Genomic DNA, 18276 nt, shown 5'->3' with positions numbered 1-18276 from the left:
ATTACTAGTAAATCATGCACAAAGTGGGTCTCATTCACAAATTATTAAATAAAAAAAGATAACATGACTTAAAAAGACTTAGGATAAATTTGGATTTGTGTTCTACAACATTATGCATTCTTTTTTTATATCTAACAAATATACTGTGATTAGGATAAAAAATTATTAAAATTTCTCTATTTTTATGTGTACCGTCAGTCGGACGAAAAAAAAAACATTTTTCAAACTTAAAATTTTACTTGTTTAAGAAAAAGTATTGCCAAAATTTTTTACACTTCTCTATTATGGCTTCATTAATTTTTTGTATTTCTTGGACTTCTGTAAAGTGTGAAAAAAATAAGTTTCCCTATACCTTTAGATTTGTTTAGAAAAATATTCAATATTCATGACTAATTTGACATTCAATTAAAAATCTATAGAAGCCTATCTTTCACACAATCGCTACAACAGTGACCTGGCCTTCCCCATCTTGCGGTAGAGTTCCAGCGTTGAGTAGCACATGCTGCTAACCAACCAATGAAATAAAAGTACGTGCTGGTCCCAACCCTCACCTTCATCGTCCGACGGCACAGGCGTCCCGTGAAGGCTCGGGGAATCTCGCCGGGACTTCTCCTCAGCCATAAGCTGCACAGGCAGAGGCACCTCTATCTCGAACAGCGAAGGGATCTTCCTCGAGTCTCCACCCTTCCGATTCTTCTTGAACATCATCGCATTGGCCCCTTCTCGTGACAACCGTGGAAAGTCCCCCAAAATTTCCTTGGGTGCAGTTTCCAAGTGCTACAACACAAAAAAATATAATTTTCTGTTAAAAGGTGGTCTTAAAGTTACGGACAAAAGAATGATAGTCTGTGAAAACAAACAAGACCTTATTACCAAAACTACACAGCACACAGTCATGAACACCCCTTCTAAGACTGTGTTTCCTCAACTATGTAACAACTAAAACTATAAATTACTACTCACAACACAAAACTACTACGCATATTTTTTTATTTAATTATTTTTCCCGTTCACTGCTTCTGTCAGTTAACCTTTGATGTTTTCTGTTTCCTACCTTCTTGCTCCAACCTCTCAATTATGAGGCCGACAGCAATGGCTTTTTTAATACGGGGATCATTAAAATATAAAAAAGAATTTTTTAAGCATATTTATTGGAGCTTTATGAAAATACAAATGAAATGCCTAATTTTTTTACATAGTTTCCTTCAACATAACTACATTGTCTCTGTAGAATAAGTAGCATTTTGATCCCTTCAAGAAAAAAATAAAATGGTTGCGCCAACAGCTAATAGTGCAGGTACTGTTCAATTGCAGTGTTGTCTTCAAATTCGCCCCTCCTAATGCCTCCTTCAGTGGACCAAACATGTGGTAGTCACATGGGGACAAGTCTGGACTGTATGGTGTTGTTCAAGAGGTTGCCAGTGTAATTTAGTGAGTTTATCACGAGTTAAGAGCTGCTGTATGTGGCCGTGTGTTGTGCAGAAAGAGGACATTGCAAATCAATTGTCTGCGTTTTAAGTTGTGATAAGCAGTCTTGGCCTCATCAAGCAGCTGGCAGTAGTAGGCCACATTTATCATCCGTCTCTCATGTAGGAAGTCAAGCAGCGATAGACCCTTTGTGTCCCAAAACACAGTAGCCAAAACTTTTCCGGCTGATAGAAGAGTCTTCGCTTTGATCGGTGGGTGCCCCTCTCTCCAAATTTCCTCCACTCCATACTTGTTCTCTAGGGTATAGTGATGGATACTCGTCACAGGTCACGATACGGTTCAGAAAAACCTCTCCTTCTTACTGAAAATAGTTCAGAAGTCCCTGACAGATGTCTTAACATACATTCTTTTGTGCCTCTGAGAAGACGTGGAACCCACGTGCCAATATTTTTCTGTATCCAAGTGTGTTCAATACGATGGTACGAACACTTCCAACACTTATACAAACCTCAGAGGCAATTTCGGTAACAGCAAAGCGGCAATCGCCTTCCAAAAGCTCAAGCATGGCATGAATATTGTCTTCATCTACGCCGGACGCTGTTTATGGCTTTGATTTTCCACTTTATCACATCACTTGGGTTTTACTCAGAGTAGCATTACCGAACTGTGCTTCTATTCTCTTCACAATTTCACCCCAGTTCACACATTCACTGGCGAGAAAACGAATAACAACGCATTGTGCAACTAAAGCTGCTACTATCATAATGATACTGACATGTCAGACGTGAGTGTGAGGGCCGTGTGCATGCCTATCCCCTCTACATTCACCTGCCATGGTTTCCAGACACGCTGCACCACTAATATCACTGCTTGAGTTGAATGAAAAAAATTCCTGTTTATATTTTAATGACCTTCGTACCTACCAAACCTTAAGATTTTTTTTTTTTTTTTTGCAAAATCTTTCCAACAAAAGAGGCAACTAGTTGTGCAATTTAATTTTTAATCACAGAAACAATAATTATAAATTTTGTGTGGGTTTCAATACGCTCTTTACATAATGCAATGAAATAATGGGAAGATGGTATACAAAATATGGTGAAGCTTGTTCAACCATCACAGCCAGGCAGTGGCTAGAAGATCTGTGTAGTCCAGTCATCTTAGTAAGTTCACCTCGGAATTTGAGATACCCAGCTATAAACGCGTATAAACTTGTATTTTGACATCCTAAAAGTTGTCTCAAAACCTACATAAGGTACGGTGTACGTGACTATTAAAATATAAGGTCAATGGTCACAAAAATTGATTTTTTGCACATTTGTTTGCAAATACTATCTTGTTTCCTATGGGTTTTTCACTATTTGTATTTATTATCAATATTGTAGAGGATTAAATTGCCTACAACTTTTGTTTCAAAATATTTTTTATACGTTGAATCGTTTTCGAGATAGAGCGGAGAGCGCGCGGTTAGAGCATCATTTAAGGTCAACCGATAGTCCCAGTCAAAAACACGCCATATAAAGTTTATTAATTATTGATAAATACATAATTATTAATAATTTTTATTTCTCATTAACTATTACATTATATTTAATAAATATTTTACTCGTATCTATTTTTAATTAAGTATCAATTTATTTAATAACAATTACCTGCCCGTGTAGTTATAGAATTTTTAAGGAAAATACTTCAATTATATTTCAATTCTAACGCAATTTATATCAATAACTTCTTACATAAATAAAAAAAGAAAGAAATTCTTAATTAATGTTTTTATTAAAAAATATAATTCCATACATTTATGATTGTGGAAATTAAAACAAAATTGAATAAAAATTACAAGAACTACAACTTATAATTTTAATTATCTTCTTATCTTTCGACCGCTGTAGTATTTCAAAGGCCTCTTCTTTATCGTCTTCAACAACTTTTGTCTCCAGGTCTTCCATGATTTTGGGGTCAAAGGTTCTGTCTTCATTGACATCGCTCTGATATGGTAAAGCATTGAGACAAGCTTGCCCATTACACTAGCCACAAGCTAAAGAGCACTGCAACCCCGATTTCCTGCATCCACATCGCAAACCACAACCACTCTTGCAGTTGCAGAATATTGTGTCCGGAACTATATTGGGTCCTTATTTCCAGGTATAATTCCCAAGTATAATTTTTAACGTTATGAAAGGATTTAAGAGTTTACGTATTTTAAAGAAGATGTACTTAATTATTTTCTATTTAAAATGTAATTAGTGGGAATGAGAGTATAATTAAAATGTAATTAAAGTTTGTCCCTTAATAAATTTTTTTTTAATTTTAGGAATTGGTTATGTTTTATTAAATATATATTTAATTAATGAAAAAATTATTATATATAATGTAATAGTTAATAAGAAATGGAAATTATTAATAATTATGTATTTATCAATAATTAATAAACATTATATGGTGTGTTTTTGACCGGGATTACTGGTTGACAAATGATGCTCTAACCGCGCACTCTCCGCCCTTATCTCGAAAACAATTCAACGTATAAAAAATGTTTTGAAACAAACGTAGGGAATTTATTCCTCTACAATATTGATAATAAATACAAATAGTGCCGCCGCCCGTCTCTCTGTGGGAGCTGAGGGGGAATATCTAGCGGGTTGCAGTGACGTGTATGTGGATTGAATGTCCGGTGGGCGCCAGGCTAGCCTGAACTAGACCATGAGATGAATCGTGGGTTCTTTCTGCCCCAGCGTGGTCCGCTAGATAAGTCGGCTTACGATGACGACGAACTTACTGTGTTGGTGCTGGATACGCCCTAAGCAATATAGGGGGTTGCATGCCTGGCTGATGGGATTACAAGAACACTGAAATTACACACGGGGACGTTTCTGAGTAACTTTATTAGTCGTTACTCACGAATGACAAGTTACGTTGGTACACGGTACAAGTTCCGGGTTACCCAATGAAAACACTAATTAATTATTACGCTACGATCTAACTCCGCGGCAGTCTTGCGGGTTAAAAGTTCACTGGAGGCGGCCAGTGCCGTATGTTACCATGGGGGGTCGCGTGATGGCGTTACGAAGCTTGGCGTTACAAATTATTCGCTCGTGATACCGGCAGGCATTTGCACGACATGTTAATTAAAAAGTTCACTGGAGACGGCCAGTACCGCAAGTGGAGCCAGTGGCGCAGTTGCACTCGATGCTCTTTAAGCCGGTCGGGATAGTCCCGGATCCGCGGAAAAAGGGCTCGGGGACACGTGGGCAGCTAATAAAAGGAAGTTTTGGGGTAATTACTCACATGGCAGAATGAGTGATCGTTGAATTCAAAGATGATGGCCGCTCACGGAACGTTAGTTGCGCCCCGGGCCTGAGCTTGGAGAAGACTGCCGGAAGATGGCCGCCGCGCGGGGTAGCTTCCGGGCTACCCCCACCACCCCGCGCCGCGCGCCAAGACACTTATATCACCTTACAACTATAAGTTTAAGTAAAAAAATCGTTCCAGGTACTTAATTACAAATTAGTATCTGGAAACTAATTGCTGAGGGCTTGATATATGACAAACTAGCAAGTAACTGTTTGAAAATATAAGTCAGTGGACGACTGTTGTTTACACGTAATTACACTGATGCGCATTGATTAACTAAGTAATTAAAGTGTTGGTGGTGATTGAAATTAACGGGACTGATCATTGTACTTATATTATGTTTATAAGTTATGCATCGAATTAGGTCCCGTGGCGGAGCTCTCACTTGACTCGTCCGGGGTTTGGAGAGGATGCGCTCCGAAAGGGCAACCTGCCACTGATCGGGTGAAACCGGCTTAAGGGTAGCGTCGGTACGACGTCAAACGCCCCCCCCTAGAGAAGCCCGGTTTTGCCGATTAGTCTCCGACGTCACTTGGTATCTTCAGCCAAATACAGCACTTGAACGTGTGCTGCATAGATATGGCGGCGCATGGGGACGCCGCCCCAATCCCTGCGATGTCAGCTGGGCCGGGAGGCGGCGTCGCGATGAACGAAGCGTTGGCGCACGGGGACGCTGCCTCAGTCCCTGCGAAGGCAGCGGGGCCGGGAGGCAACATCGCGGCGCATGGGGACGCCGCCCCAATCCCTGCGATGTCAGCTGGGCCGGGAGGCGGCGTCGCGATGAACGAAGCGGTGGCGCACGGGGACGCTGCCTCAGTCCCTGCGAAGGCAGCGGGGCCGGGAGGCAGCATCGCGGCGCATGGGGACGCCGCCCCAATCCCTGCGATGTCAGCTGGGCCGGGAGGCGGCGTCGCGATGAACGAAGCGTTGGCGCACGGGGACGCTGCCTCAGTCCCTGCGAAGGCAGCGGGGCCGGGAGGCAGCATCGCGGCGCATGGGGACGCCGCCCCAATCCCTGCGATGTCAGCTGGGCCGGGAGGCGGCGTCGCGATGAACGAAGCGGTGGCGCACGGGGACGCTGCCTCAGTCCCTGCGAAGGCAGCGGGGCCGGGAGGCAGCATCGCGGCGCATGGGGACGCCGCCCCAATCCCTGCGATGTCAGCTGGGCCGGGAGGCGGCGTCGCGATGAACGAAGCGTTGGCGCACGGGGACGCTGCCTCAGTCCCTGCGAAGGCAGCGGGGCCGGGAGGCAGCATCGCGGCGCATGGGGACGCCGCCCCAATCCCTGCGATGTCAGCTGGGCCGGGAGGCGGCGTCGCGATGAACGAAGCGGTGGCGCACGGGGACGCTGCCTCAGTCCCTGCGAAGGCAGCGGGGCCGGGAGGCAGCATCGCGGCGCATGGGGACGCCGCCCCAATCCCTGCGATGTCAGCTGGGCCGGGAGGCGGCGTCGCGATGAACGAAGCGGTGGCGCACGGGGACGCTGCCTCAGTCCCTGCGAAGGCAGCGGGGCCGGGAGGCAGCATCGCGGCGCATGGGGACGCCGCCCCAATCCCTGCGATGTCAGCTGGGCCGGGAGGCGGCGTCGCGACGCACGGCTCGCTGTCGTCTAGCACATAGTCCTGGAGCCACGTCGGCGGGTGGCGCTCCCGTCGTGGCCTTCCCGTAGCAATGCTTAGTGGCTCGTCTGGTTCCGTGATGACGGGGTTCGCGTCGGACATGTTCCCGTCAAGGTCCCTGAGCTCCGACGGCGTCGCCTCCGTAATTCGACACTGGCCTGACCAATCCCGGTCCGTTCCCCCTTGTAGGGCCACGTCGTGGGCGATGGAGCTCTCCCGGTTTGGGGAGTGTTCACGTCCGGCGGGTTCGCTGCGGGGCGACGCGACAGTGGCTGCCGGGTCGGGCGGCGGCGTTGCGGCGCCTGGCTCGCCGTCGTCGAGCACATAGTCCTGGAGCCACGTCGGAGGGTGGCGCTCCCGTCGTGGCCTATTCGTGCTCCGGCTGGAATCCCCGTCGGGGCCCATGAAGACCGTGGCCGGGTCGGATGGGGGGGTCCCGGGCGTTGGCGTCCCGGGGCCGGACGTGCCGAGCCGATTGTCCGTGCTGGTTCCCGGGCCGTCGCTTGGGCGTGTCACGCGGACTTCGCCTGTGGGACTCGTCATATTCCCGTCGGGGGCGCGGTCGGGGACACAGCCCCGACGCCGAGCAGGGCGGCGTCGTCTTCGGCGGGGGCGGTCTACTCTCTCGCCAGGCGACCCCTCGCCCCTCTGAGACGCGGGCCCAGCTCCGTGGCCTTCTTCGCCTGCCGTCGTGGGGGCGAAGCAGAGCCTCTTGGGGCGCGTGGTGCCCCGTTGAGCCCCTTGAGGGGTAACGGCCTGGTCCGGGGTTCCATTTGGGTTGGGGTGGGGCTCGTCCGCGGGGCCCATCCCATGCGGCGTCGGGCTCATGGTGGCCGGAGTTGTTTCATCGTCGTCTCGGGGTTCCACTGGGCCGTCGTCATCCGCTCCATCGGGCGGCGGGGCACCCGGTACGGCCGCTAGCCGGAGGTCGTCTCGATGAATTTTCCGGACATGGCGACCACCCAGGTTGATCCGGTACGAGGTCGCTCCCACGCGGCGTTGGACAACGTAGGGCCCCCGCCAACGGGGTGCGAGTCCGGCGCAGTAATTCCGCGGGGCGGTGGACAGCGGGTGGACCCGCACGAACACCAGGTCTCCCGTCCGTAGAGGGGGTGGTGCCCTGGTGGTCTGGGGGGTGATATGTTGGGTATACTGTTCCTGCTGTTGCCGGGCGGCATCATGTTCAGCTGTGCGCCGTTGGTCGCGTTCTCCCCCTCGCTCCTCGGGGTGGGGGACGCCGTGGGTGGCCCACTCGCCGGGCAGAGGGAGGTTGTGGCCCTGTACCATCTCCGCAGGTGTCATGCCGGTGGCGGCGTTCACGCGCCTCCGGACGCAGAAGAGCGCGTCGGCGACGTGGCTGTCCCACTGAGCATGATCGTCCCCGAGGCGGAGTCGTAGCTGGATCTTGAGCTCTTGGTTCCGGCGCTCAGTGGGGTTCGCCCTTGGATGGTAGGAGGGCGTCGTGTGGTGGTCGATGTGGGCCTCACGACACCAGTCCCTCCAACGTGCACCCAGGAACTGGCTGCCGTTGTCCGTCAGTGCGGATTGGGGGTAGCCCCAACGAGGAAGGAACTCGCGGGTCAGTAGGCCGATGATGGTTGCCGCCCGGGAGTTGCCGCAGGGGTAGGCCTCGGTCCACCTGGTGAACATGTCCGTGATGACGATCAGGAACCGTTTGCCACGTGGTGAGCGCGGGTAGGGCCCCATCACGTCGAGGGCGATGGTCTGGAATGGCGTCGACGGTAGGCGGGGTTGTTGTTGTTGCACCCCGTCCCCACGCCGAGCCTTGCGCTGCTGGCAGACCTCGCACCCCTTGATGTATTCACGGACGTCCCGAGCTACCCCGGGCCAGTGGTAGTACTGCCCGATGGCCCGGTGGGTCTGATCTGCCCCCGGATGTCCCGCGAGGTCGTGGTCATGGTGAAACAGCAACACGGCCTCGCGGGCCTCCGGTGGCACGTAGGTCCTCCATGTTCCCGTCGGGTCGGGAGACCTATTCATTATCCTGTCCCCTTGGAGGAGCCAGGTCGTCTGCCCCACTCTCTCGGCCGATTGCCGACGGCGGTGGGCATCAGGAGATCGCTGTTGGGCCTCTAAGACGCGGCGGTCTACGTCGGCGGCCGTGTTCGGAGGCGCGTCGTCCGTGGCCTCGCCTACGATGTTCTGAGCGTAGGCGGGTTGTTGGGCGCCTCGTGCCGTGGCGTAGTCTGGGGGCAGGACGTCTTCCCAGTCGTGGTCATCCACCACCCCTTCGCTGGTGTCGGGTTCACGGGAGAGCAGGTCGGGGAGCTGGTTCTCGACGCCGGGCACGTGCTCAACGACGAAGTCGAAGGACTGTAGGAGCAGTGCCCAGCGGATCAGTTTCCCCTTCCGCCCCTGCATGGTATGCAGCCAGGTGAGGCAGCGGTTGTCCGTGCGGAGCGTAAACGGACGGCCCTCCAGGTGTGGGCGGTACTTCTTAATCGCCCACACGACGGCGAGACATTCCTGTTCGTTGCTGTGGTAGCGTGTTTCGGCTGCCCCAAACTTAGCGCTAGCATAGTCCACTATTTGCCGCTCCCCTTGGTCGTCGACCTGGAACAGTACAGCGCCGGTTCCGAGGGCGCTGGCGTCGGTCTGTAGGACCAAGGGCCGGTCAGGGTCTATGCGCGCTAGTGTGTGGCATCGGGTGAACTCCTGTTTTATCTCGTCGAAGGCCAGTTGGGCGGGCGGGGTCCATCGATAACGAGTCTGGGGCGACAACAAGTCTGTAAGCGGCGCGATCCGTTGCGAAAAATTAGGTATATAGTTTCGCAGCCAGTTGATAAGACCGACGAATTGCTGTAGCCGTTTGCGCGTGCGTGGCACTTCCGCTTCAGCTATCTGCCGGAGATGACCCGGTTGTGGCCTGTTGCCGTCCTCGCTAACTATGTGTCCCAGAAAATCGACTTCGGTCGCCCCAATGTGGCACTTTGCGGGATTAGCGGTCAAGTGATTGGTGGCCAGTCTCTCCATCACCAGCGCCAGATGTCGACAGTGGTCCTCCCACGACTCCGAGAACACGATGACGTCATCTAAGTATGCCAGGGCGAACTCCCCGATGTAGCCCTCCAGGACCCTGGTCATCATGGTCTGGAAGGTGGCTGGGGCGCACTTCAGTCCGAAGGGCATGGCTCGGAACTGGAATCGGCGTCCGTCGGGTACCGTGAACGCCGTTTTTTCCCGGTCCTCGCGCCGTATCGGCACCTGCCAGTAACCGGACTTTAAGTCTAGCGTGCTGAATACACACGCTTTCCCCAGTCCGGCCACGGCGGCCTCGACGCTGATTTGAGGGGGCGGGGCACTAACAGTGACGGCGTTCAGGGGGCGGAAGTCGACGCAGAACCGGTTCGTACCGTCCTTCTTGGAGGCCAGAACGACACAGGAGTTGTAGGCACTGTGTGATGGCTCGATAACGCCGCTCAGTAGCATCTCAGTGACTTGTTCTCGGATGGCTCGCTGTTCGTGGAAACCATAACCTCGTGGTGGGTCGTACACTGGTTGATCAGAGGTGGTCGGGATACGGTGTTCTGCCACCGTGGTGCGTCTCAACGGGCCTGTTGTCATGAAGACGCCCGGTCGTCCCGACAGCACTCGGTTTATGTCGGCCTGGTGTTGTGGAGGGACATTATGACGGATGTCGGCTAACGTCGTGATGGTGCCTTCCGGCACGGGCGTCTGTCCCATAGCGTAAGCCACGTAGCGTTCCGTCCGGCCCAGGTTGAGTCGGGCATGACGTAGCTCAAGCACGGCGTCCTGGTCAATTAACCACGGCATGCCCAGCACGACCTCCTCGTTCAGATCCTGCACTACAATGGCCTTTACCCTGGTGTCGAGCTCCCGTAGGCTTACCTTGATATCCGCGCGGCCGATCATCCGTCCGGTGTGGGCGGTGGTGGCCAGGCGTAGTTCGCCCTGCTCCGGGTGCATTGTGCCAGGCGGCACCAACACAGTAAGTTCGTCGTCATCGTAAGCCGACTTATCTAGCGGACCACGCTGGGGCAGAAAGAACCCACGATTCATCTCATGGTCTAGTTCAGGCTAGCCTGGCGCCCACCGGACATTCAATCCACATACACGTCACTGCAACCCGCTAGATATTCCCCCTCAGCTCCCACAGAGAGACGGGCGGCGGCAAATGGCGCCCAACGTGGGGCAGTTGCACTCGATGCTCTTTAAGCCGGTCGGGATAGTCCCGGATCCGCGGAAAAAGGGCTCGGGGACACGTGGGCAGCTAATAAAAGGAAGTTTTGGGGTAATTACTCACATGGCAGAATGAGTGATCGTTGAATTCAAAGATGATGGCCGCTCACGGAACGTTAGTTGCGCCCCGGGCCTGAGCTTGGAGAAGACTGCCGGAAGATGGCCGCCGCGCGGGGTAGCTTCCGGGCTACCCCCACCACCCCGCGCCGCGCGCCAAGACACTTATATCACCTTACAACTATAAGTTTAAGTAAAAAAATCGTTCCAGGTACTTAATTACAAATTAGTATCTGGAAACTAATTGCTGAGGGCTTGATATATGACAAACTAGCAAGTAACTGTTTGAAAATATAAGTCAGTGGACGACTGTTGTTTACACGTAATTACACTGATGCGCATTGATTAACTAAGTAATTAAAGTGTTGGTGGTGATTGAAATTAACGGGACTGATCATTGTACTTATATTATGTTTATAAGTTATGCATCGAATTAGGTCCCGTGGCGGAGCTCTCACTTGACTCGTCCGGGGTTTGGAGAGGATGCGCTCCGAAAGGGCAACCTGCCACTGATCGGGTGAAACCGGCTTAAGGGTAGCGTCGGTACGACGTCAATAGTAAAAAACCCACAGGAAATGAGATATTTGCAAAAAAAAAAATGCAAGATATTGATTTTTGTGACCTTTGACCTTAGATTTTAATAGTCACGTACACCCTACCATATGTAGGTTTTGAGACAACTTTTAGGATGTCAAAATACAAGTTTATACGAGTTTATAGCTGGGTATCTCAAATTCCGAGATACTTACCTAATTTTGACTAAGATGACTGGACTATGTGATGATGATTCAAGAAAAGTATGTGACATTTTTACATAAGTCCACATACAGAACTCTCATTCAACTCTAAAATACAATTACACACACTTTAAATTCAACACATTATTTGTACAGAGTAAAACTGTTAACACTTAAGTGCTTACTGTCACATTTCATTTATAGTAAAAAAAAAAATCACAATGACATTAATTGAATATGTAGGAACTAATAATGTCAATAATACCAACAACACACACAGCCGAATAACCAACCTATAAAAGCATGGACAAAGTAAAATAAAGCTTAGCACTCAGGCAGATGTGCAACACTAAAAATTTCTCTCTGCATTCATATTATGCAAAACATAAGAGGTTAGCTACAAGCACAGAATGTAAAGAGTCTTAATCAAATATCTATTTTTACCATAAAGCAGAAAAATCTCTATATAAAAAAAATTACAAATTCACACTCAAACAAAACATGCTACACTTCACGAGCGTTCTTATTACCTAATCTACCAATTGCTTTGAAATCTGTGACACTCAATGCCTGATCTTTTTTAAGACCTCTATATTCTCCATGAAGAATGCATTTCTTCTCTTGAGCGAAAGTTTCCAGCAGCTTAACAACATGATGTTTAGCATGAGGACAATGAACCAAGATTATCTATTTTCCAACTTTAATGTGGAAGTCCACGACACCATAAACTTTTCAGCAGCTTACCAGCCTATGCATTGCACGTTGCATTATATTTGCAACTTTTTGCATGGACTTTGTCGATCTAGGAGTAGTTTAGTTTATATGGTTGGTGGATTGCCAACCTACAGGTACAGGTAATATTCTCCAAATATATTTTCCTGGGAGCTTATTTTTTATGCTAATATCACAATACTATCCCCACCCTTTTTGTTCACTGTACACTTTCCTTTCCCCGTCACCCAATAAAAAAATTTTTATTTTATTTTCTGAACAATTTTTTAAACTGTTATCTGAATAAATCTTCATACACATAAATACTTTGCCAAAACTATGTAACTGCAAGGCTTTCCTTCACCCGGAGCAGAAATTATAATTAGAGCCCCCTTCTAACACAGTACCAGCCTCCCTGCACCCTGTAACTGCTAAAAATTTGTATTTTTAATGTGTTTAATCAAAAATTTTCTCCAGGTTCAAAATAAAATATGAATATGACAGTTGTATAAATACATATAGCATTAAATAATTATTATATATCCATATATTATATATCCATAATTAATATGAAGGTTTAGAATTAAATATGAATATGCCAGTTGTATAAAGTCATATAGCATTTTATAATAAACAGAATTTAATTACAATCCATATTCAGCTGAGCAAAATGAATTAATGCTGCATTTTAGAAAAACAATAAGCCAATTCAATTTAAACTATTTGTTTCTTAAAAGTTGTTTTGCAAGAAAAAAGTGAAATTAAAAAAGATCATTCACAAAAATTGTTAGCATGTTCTAATGTCATTAATGTTTTTGATGTTTACATCATTGGTGTCTAAACTTGTTTGATATAGCACTCTATGATCTCTAGCTTGTGGTAATCTTTGTGTCCTCTCGCAGTCAGTGAATTCTACATTTGCTTTTGTCTGCTTCACATATTCTAATCTTTGGCTACTTCTACAGTTCTTATTCTAAAATTTTCCTTCCATCACTAAATTAACCAATGCTGGATGTTCAAATATACATGTCCAATCGTCAAATGTTACCATAAAAATCTGCATTTGCCAACAACTTCTAGCACTGTCTGCTTGATTTTTAATAACTGTATGACAGAATTCTTGGCAATCATTTGGTACAACACATTTAAACAATATTAATAATTTAACCAACTTTAGCAAGATGCCTTTATCAAAAGTTGTATCCTCATGTGAATACCTAATATACATGGTAACTATACTTATGCTAATGTGACAGAATACTGCTCTAAAGAGATAGTGAATCACAGAGTTTTGAATCCAAATGAAACTACATAGTTGAATTGCACATTAACTTTAGAAAGTTCCATAAAGTGATTACCTGAATAAAAAACAGTCATTCATACTATATAAAGTTCATAAACTAAGTGAGTGCAAGACATCAATAATACATTTTATATAATGTGTTGCCAACATACTGTCACCACTCACCACCTATGGCTAGCTCAAAATTAGGTGATGAGTGTACATACAGGTTGGTAGCAGGTCAGGACGTAATTTATACGCTATGTTCAATCTATTAAATGTTTTTATTTTATTCAAGTAAAAATCACATAGGTATTCCGTACAACAGAACACAAAAAAAATTTTAAACTGTACATCCAGAAGGGCGGAAACACGGAGACTCTTATTATGAATTACATTAAATTGCCCAGATAAGTTGCGGACAACAACAGCTGGACAAAACCCTTTGTCGCCTCGCTGTGGGCTTTGCCTGCAACTATGGTCAAAAAAAAATCTAATAAAAATGTCCGGAAAAAAAAAGGTCATTAGGTGTCGCCCAGACCGTAGCCGCAAAGTGATACTTTAATAAGAGAACATTATTATGTTACACAAGCCATCGCCCGACCACAACCTCTCGTCACGGTGCTCGGACAATGACTAAATTACAGCCTTCCTTCCTTTTGTGCGGGCAGTGTCCTGGGCTCGCTGACGTAATTTTCAGCCAATCATGGCGCATAGCAACAGAATCATCCCCGAAATGCTTATTTCTGTTCCCACGACGCAGCGATTTTCTCTCTCTCATACACTCCTATGACTGTGACTCAAACGCCTAGCGTGTGAAACAAAGGCTCGGTCGTGGAAATAACAAAGGAGAATTACGTCAGCTTGCCTTCCCACACAAAGAAGCCAGCAAAAAAAAATTACTTCAAAAATAAACTTATGCATTTTAAAAATAAAAACAATAAACCTGCTGAATTACGTTCACAATAACTTCTAAAAGGAAAAACTTTACATCTAACTTGAAAATTGACAAAATATTTATAACAAATTATTATTACTGGATTGCGTGGGGAAGGCTGTAATCTGGGTTGTTACAATACCCATTCACTGCACCATGTTGTGGACATTGTTGACTCACAACTGCCGACCAAATACACCTTTAGGCACCACTCACACTATGCTGGTGGATGGCAGAGTTTGGCTTGACTATGGAATTTTAAATCTCATGTTTCCTACTCTGTGATAAAATTCAATACTTCACAAACCAACAAAATGCCACACATAACATAACAAAAACAAGACGACAGACAAAAAGAGAAAGAGAAGATAATAGCAGGAAAAGGAAAAGAATATAATGTCTAGACCACTCTCGCTTTACAAACCAACACAATCTTATGAATAGTACTTTGCTGGCAAGCAAGTTGTCGTTTTAATTATGAAGTAACCTAAACCCAATGAATATATAAATTGTTTTAATTTTTTATTTTCACAAATACATTTATACAGAATTTCAGTGCCTGTTGATATCACTGCAGCAATTGAAATTGAAATTAGGTTGTCAGTCATGAAGACAGACACATTTCACTAAAATTCAGAAAATTAAAATTTTTTACAATTAACATAGAGGAAGAGAACATACAGATTTATATTAACAGAATTGTAATTTAAAAACAGATTTTTTTTTAATTTCAAAAACACGAACTCTTTCCTTTCACTGGCCAGAACAAAGCCTAGGGTCGGGATGAAAACGAGAGTGGACCGACCGCAGTAAACTACGCTACGAGTAGCAAAAGGTAAACAAATGGCGGGCGATGCAATACCTTTCCACTGACCTTCAGCAGGACAGCGCGCATGGTCTCTGAGAGGTGTCCGTGGCTGAACTTACAGCGGTCCCCGGCAAAGCACTTCAGCCCCATGTGGTAGAACTTGCAGGGGAAGTCGTTGTGCATGTAGAGGCACTTGTCCTTCTTGGCACAGCAGTTATTCAGGTAGAACTTGCACAGCTCCAGCTTGCGAGGATGGTGTACCTCATGGGAGTAGGGGCAGTCGTCTCCCTGCGAGCAAGGACAGTGTTTTGTTGTGCACAGCCGCCATACATCTCACATCTCTAACTTAGCCAGTACGTCACGATGGACTGGAGGCTGTTTTCATGATATACGTATTTCACAAACGCGTGTGATTCGAGGGGCTCCGGGCAATAGTGGTAAAGAGTCAACAATTTGGCAGCTTCGAGTACACTAGATATTTCACCTCTGAAACATTCAAATTATTATTTGGTACGCTAACTTCAAATGTACAAAATTTTTAACTTGCACTATTATGTTCCAAAGCCCCTCATTTACTTTTATAAAGGTTCCTACAAGGTGGAAATTTTTACCAATCAGATAAAGATGAAAGATGTTCTTAGAGTGATCTAGTTTGTTTTTAAATACCAAAAATTTTCATTAAAATACAAGTCAACATATGTAGTTGTATTAACATTATGGGGATAAACAGGGGCACAACAACTAAATTTCCAGGGGGGGGGGGGGGGGGGGAGGGGGGAAATATACCTTTTTATAATGTATCATCGATCCCCCCTATTGAAGCGGGAGGTCCGGGGATACTCCCCTGGGAAAATTTGTATTTCAAGGAGGAAAATGGTGCTATTTAAGCAGTATTATTATCTAAAAATTGATTACACAGCACTTTCTTTGCCCCCACTACAAGGTTTCAGAGGGGGGGCAAATACCCTTGCCCTCCCCCTTGTTGTTGCGCCCCTGGGGATAAACCTGTATTGAACTAAAAGTACCAATTACTAATACATAACAATTTGATTACTGCATTAATAAATATTTTAAAAAGCTGTGAGTAAAGAACTGTGTGTTAGTTCTATAAGAGAGGCTCTGATACTTCACTTCTTATGCAAAAATTATAGAACTTCTGAAAGAAGTTCAAAAAGACTTGCTTCAAATTTAAATACTTGACTATAAAGTTTAAAGCTGCCACAAGCTCTATGCTACCAAGGACGGTAAGAAATCGAAAATAGCCAGTTATGGTTTACCTTTTGGCATTTTCCTTGCAAGAAGAACACGCACATGTTGTCTCGGCCTTGCTCCTGGTTGCCGCGCATCATGCGCTTGTTGGGCAGCCGCTTTCCCTTCACCGGGTCCCTGCGGACAGGCCGCCTGGTGGGCGCGGCTCCCCGGCCGCGCATGGGCCGCCGCTTGAAGCCGCGGCCCACTCCGCGCCTGGGCGGGCTGCCCTCGCGCCGCCTGTGCGGGGAGAAGTCCCGCCGCTCCTCGCCCTCCGAGTCCTCCTCCCCGTACGAGTCGTACGGCTCGTCGTATCCCCCTGCACGCAGTCGCCAGTGTCGTTAGGTCACCTTGCTCATTTTCACACACCATAACTAAAACTATACAGAAACATCAGCAACTATGACCAGCATATAATAATAGAAGTCGCATTAAAAAATATTCAGCAATGCTCGTGATCTCCTAAAACTATCATCTATTCTTTAAAGCAGTATGAACATACACATACTAATATTAATGTTGCCAACACCAGCAAAGTTTGCGAAGAAATTGACAACGTAAAAGTGGAAAATTAAATTGCAATGGCAAAATATTTGATTGAATGGAAAGAGGGAAAAAAAAACTCTTGCAAAGATAAGAAGTGTTCTATGTTTCAAAACTCTTAATTGATGACCTGTTCGCAAAACCCACTTACCACCTCTTTCATGGTACTGGTACTCATGATAGTCCTGTGCAGGAGACCCACTGCCCTTCATCATGGGAGACGCTCCTCTGACATACAACATTTCCTCATCATCTCCCTCATTCATGTCCACGTCATCACTCCTTCCTGCTTCCTCATGATCTTTCTTGTGGGTCTTCTTCTGTTTCTGCAAGCAAAATGACACATTTGTGCATTGTACGTAGAGAATATAACACTAGCTACTTATGGTAAACATATTCACTATAAAATTTAGCTTCATACGAAAAAGACCAGACACTTTTACTGGATGACCTAGGTGAATGAACACCAAACGTCTTTAGCACTACTGAACCGTGAGCATGCCGAAAGATGGTCACCAAACACGATGCCAGAAAACTCTCTTAAATAATAAAATAATAGGTTCACAAACACAATTTCATAGCAGCAATAGGTACCTTCACGTCTGTCTCCTCATCACTTTTGTACTTCTTTTTCCTCTTCTTCTTCTTGTCCTTCCTGTCGTCCATCTCGTCGTCTTTGGCGGCGCCCCTGCCCGGGTCGGGGGCCTCCGGCCGCGGCTCCGCCCTGACCTGGGACTTCTCCTTCTCCATGGCCGCCCTGATGGCCTTCTCCACGTTGCCCGCCCAGTCGTCCTCCGGCTCGTCCAGCTCCACGGGCCGGCCGCCGCGCGGGAGGGGCAGCCGCAGCCGCTTGCACGCCGGGGGGTCGGGCAGCAGGGGCTCCCGGCGCCTCGGCAAGGGCAGCTCCCGCGTCCTCGGCGTCATCGACGCGTCTATCACCGGTGGCTCCAGCCTCGCGGGGGCAGCCTTCACAGCGGCATCTGGTTTCTGTGCCGGCGCTTTGGTAGCTGTGTCTGCCACTTCATCATCCTCAATTTCTCCGTCTTCAATCTCCCCATCCTCCAGGTCCAAAGCCATTCTAGAAATAAAACATGCCACAAAATGTTCAACTGTCCAAAAAAGAAAAATGATTACAGTAACACTGTCAAATTTCTCATATAAAAGCATTTTTATATATATCATGTGTTCCAAATGTTAGTGACAAAGCAAAACTCTTTAACTGACAAGTATTAAAATTTCAAGTAAATTATAAACCTTACATACAACATGTTATACTGCTAAAACTATACTTCAACACATGCATGCAATAAAGATATAACCAAAAAAATTAGGCC

General features: G+C 46.9%; 1 protein-coding gene across 6 annotated transcripts in view; it reads right to left on the bottom strand.

Moving 5' to 3' along the window:
• LOC134534818 (protein suppressor of sable) overlaps positions 1-18276 on the bottom strand; it is a 52848-nt gene that overhangs the window by 19351 nt on the left and 15221 nt on the right. For 4 of the 6 annotated variants that reach the window (XM_063373424.1, XM_063373428.1, XM_063373422.1 and 1 more), the window contains exons 2-6: positions 17537-18020; positions 17094-17268; positions 16429-16718; positions 15206-15439; positions 552-777 (exon numbers count right to left, since the gene is read on the bottom strand). In XM_063373424.1, the coding sequence (XP_063229494.1) occupies positions 552-777; positions 15206-15439; positions 16429-16718; positions 17094-17268; positions 17537-18020 (1409 nt within the window). The remainder of the gene's footprint in view (positions 1-551; positions 778-15205; positions 15440-16428; positions 16719-17093; positions 17269-17536; positions 18021-18276) is intronic. The other 2 variants (XM_063373425.1, XM_063373426.1) reach the window with 1 other exon arrangement.

The sequence above is a fragment of the Bacillus rossius genome, chromosome 8 (assembly GCF_032445375.1).
Source record: "Bacillus rossius redtenbacheri isolate Brsri chromosome 8, Brsri_v3, whole genome shotgun sequence".
Classification (NCBI taxonomy): Eukaryota; Metazoa; Arthropoda; class Insecta; order Phasmatodea; family Bacillidae; genus Bacillus; species Bacillus rossius.
Note: the sequence above shows the minus strand (reverse complement) of the source record. Positions and strands in the feature narration are given on the sequence as shown.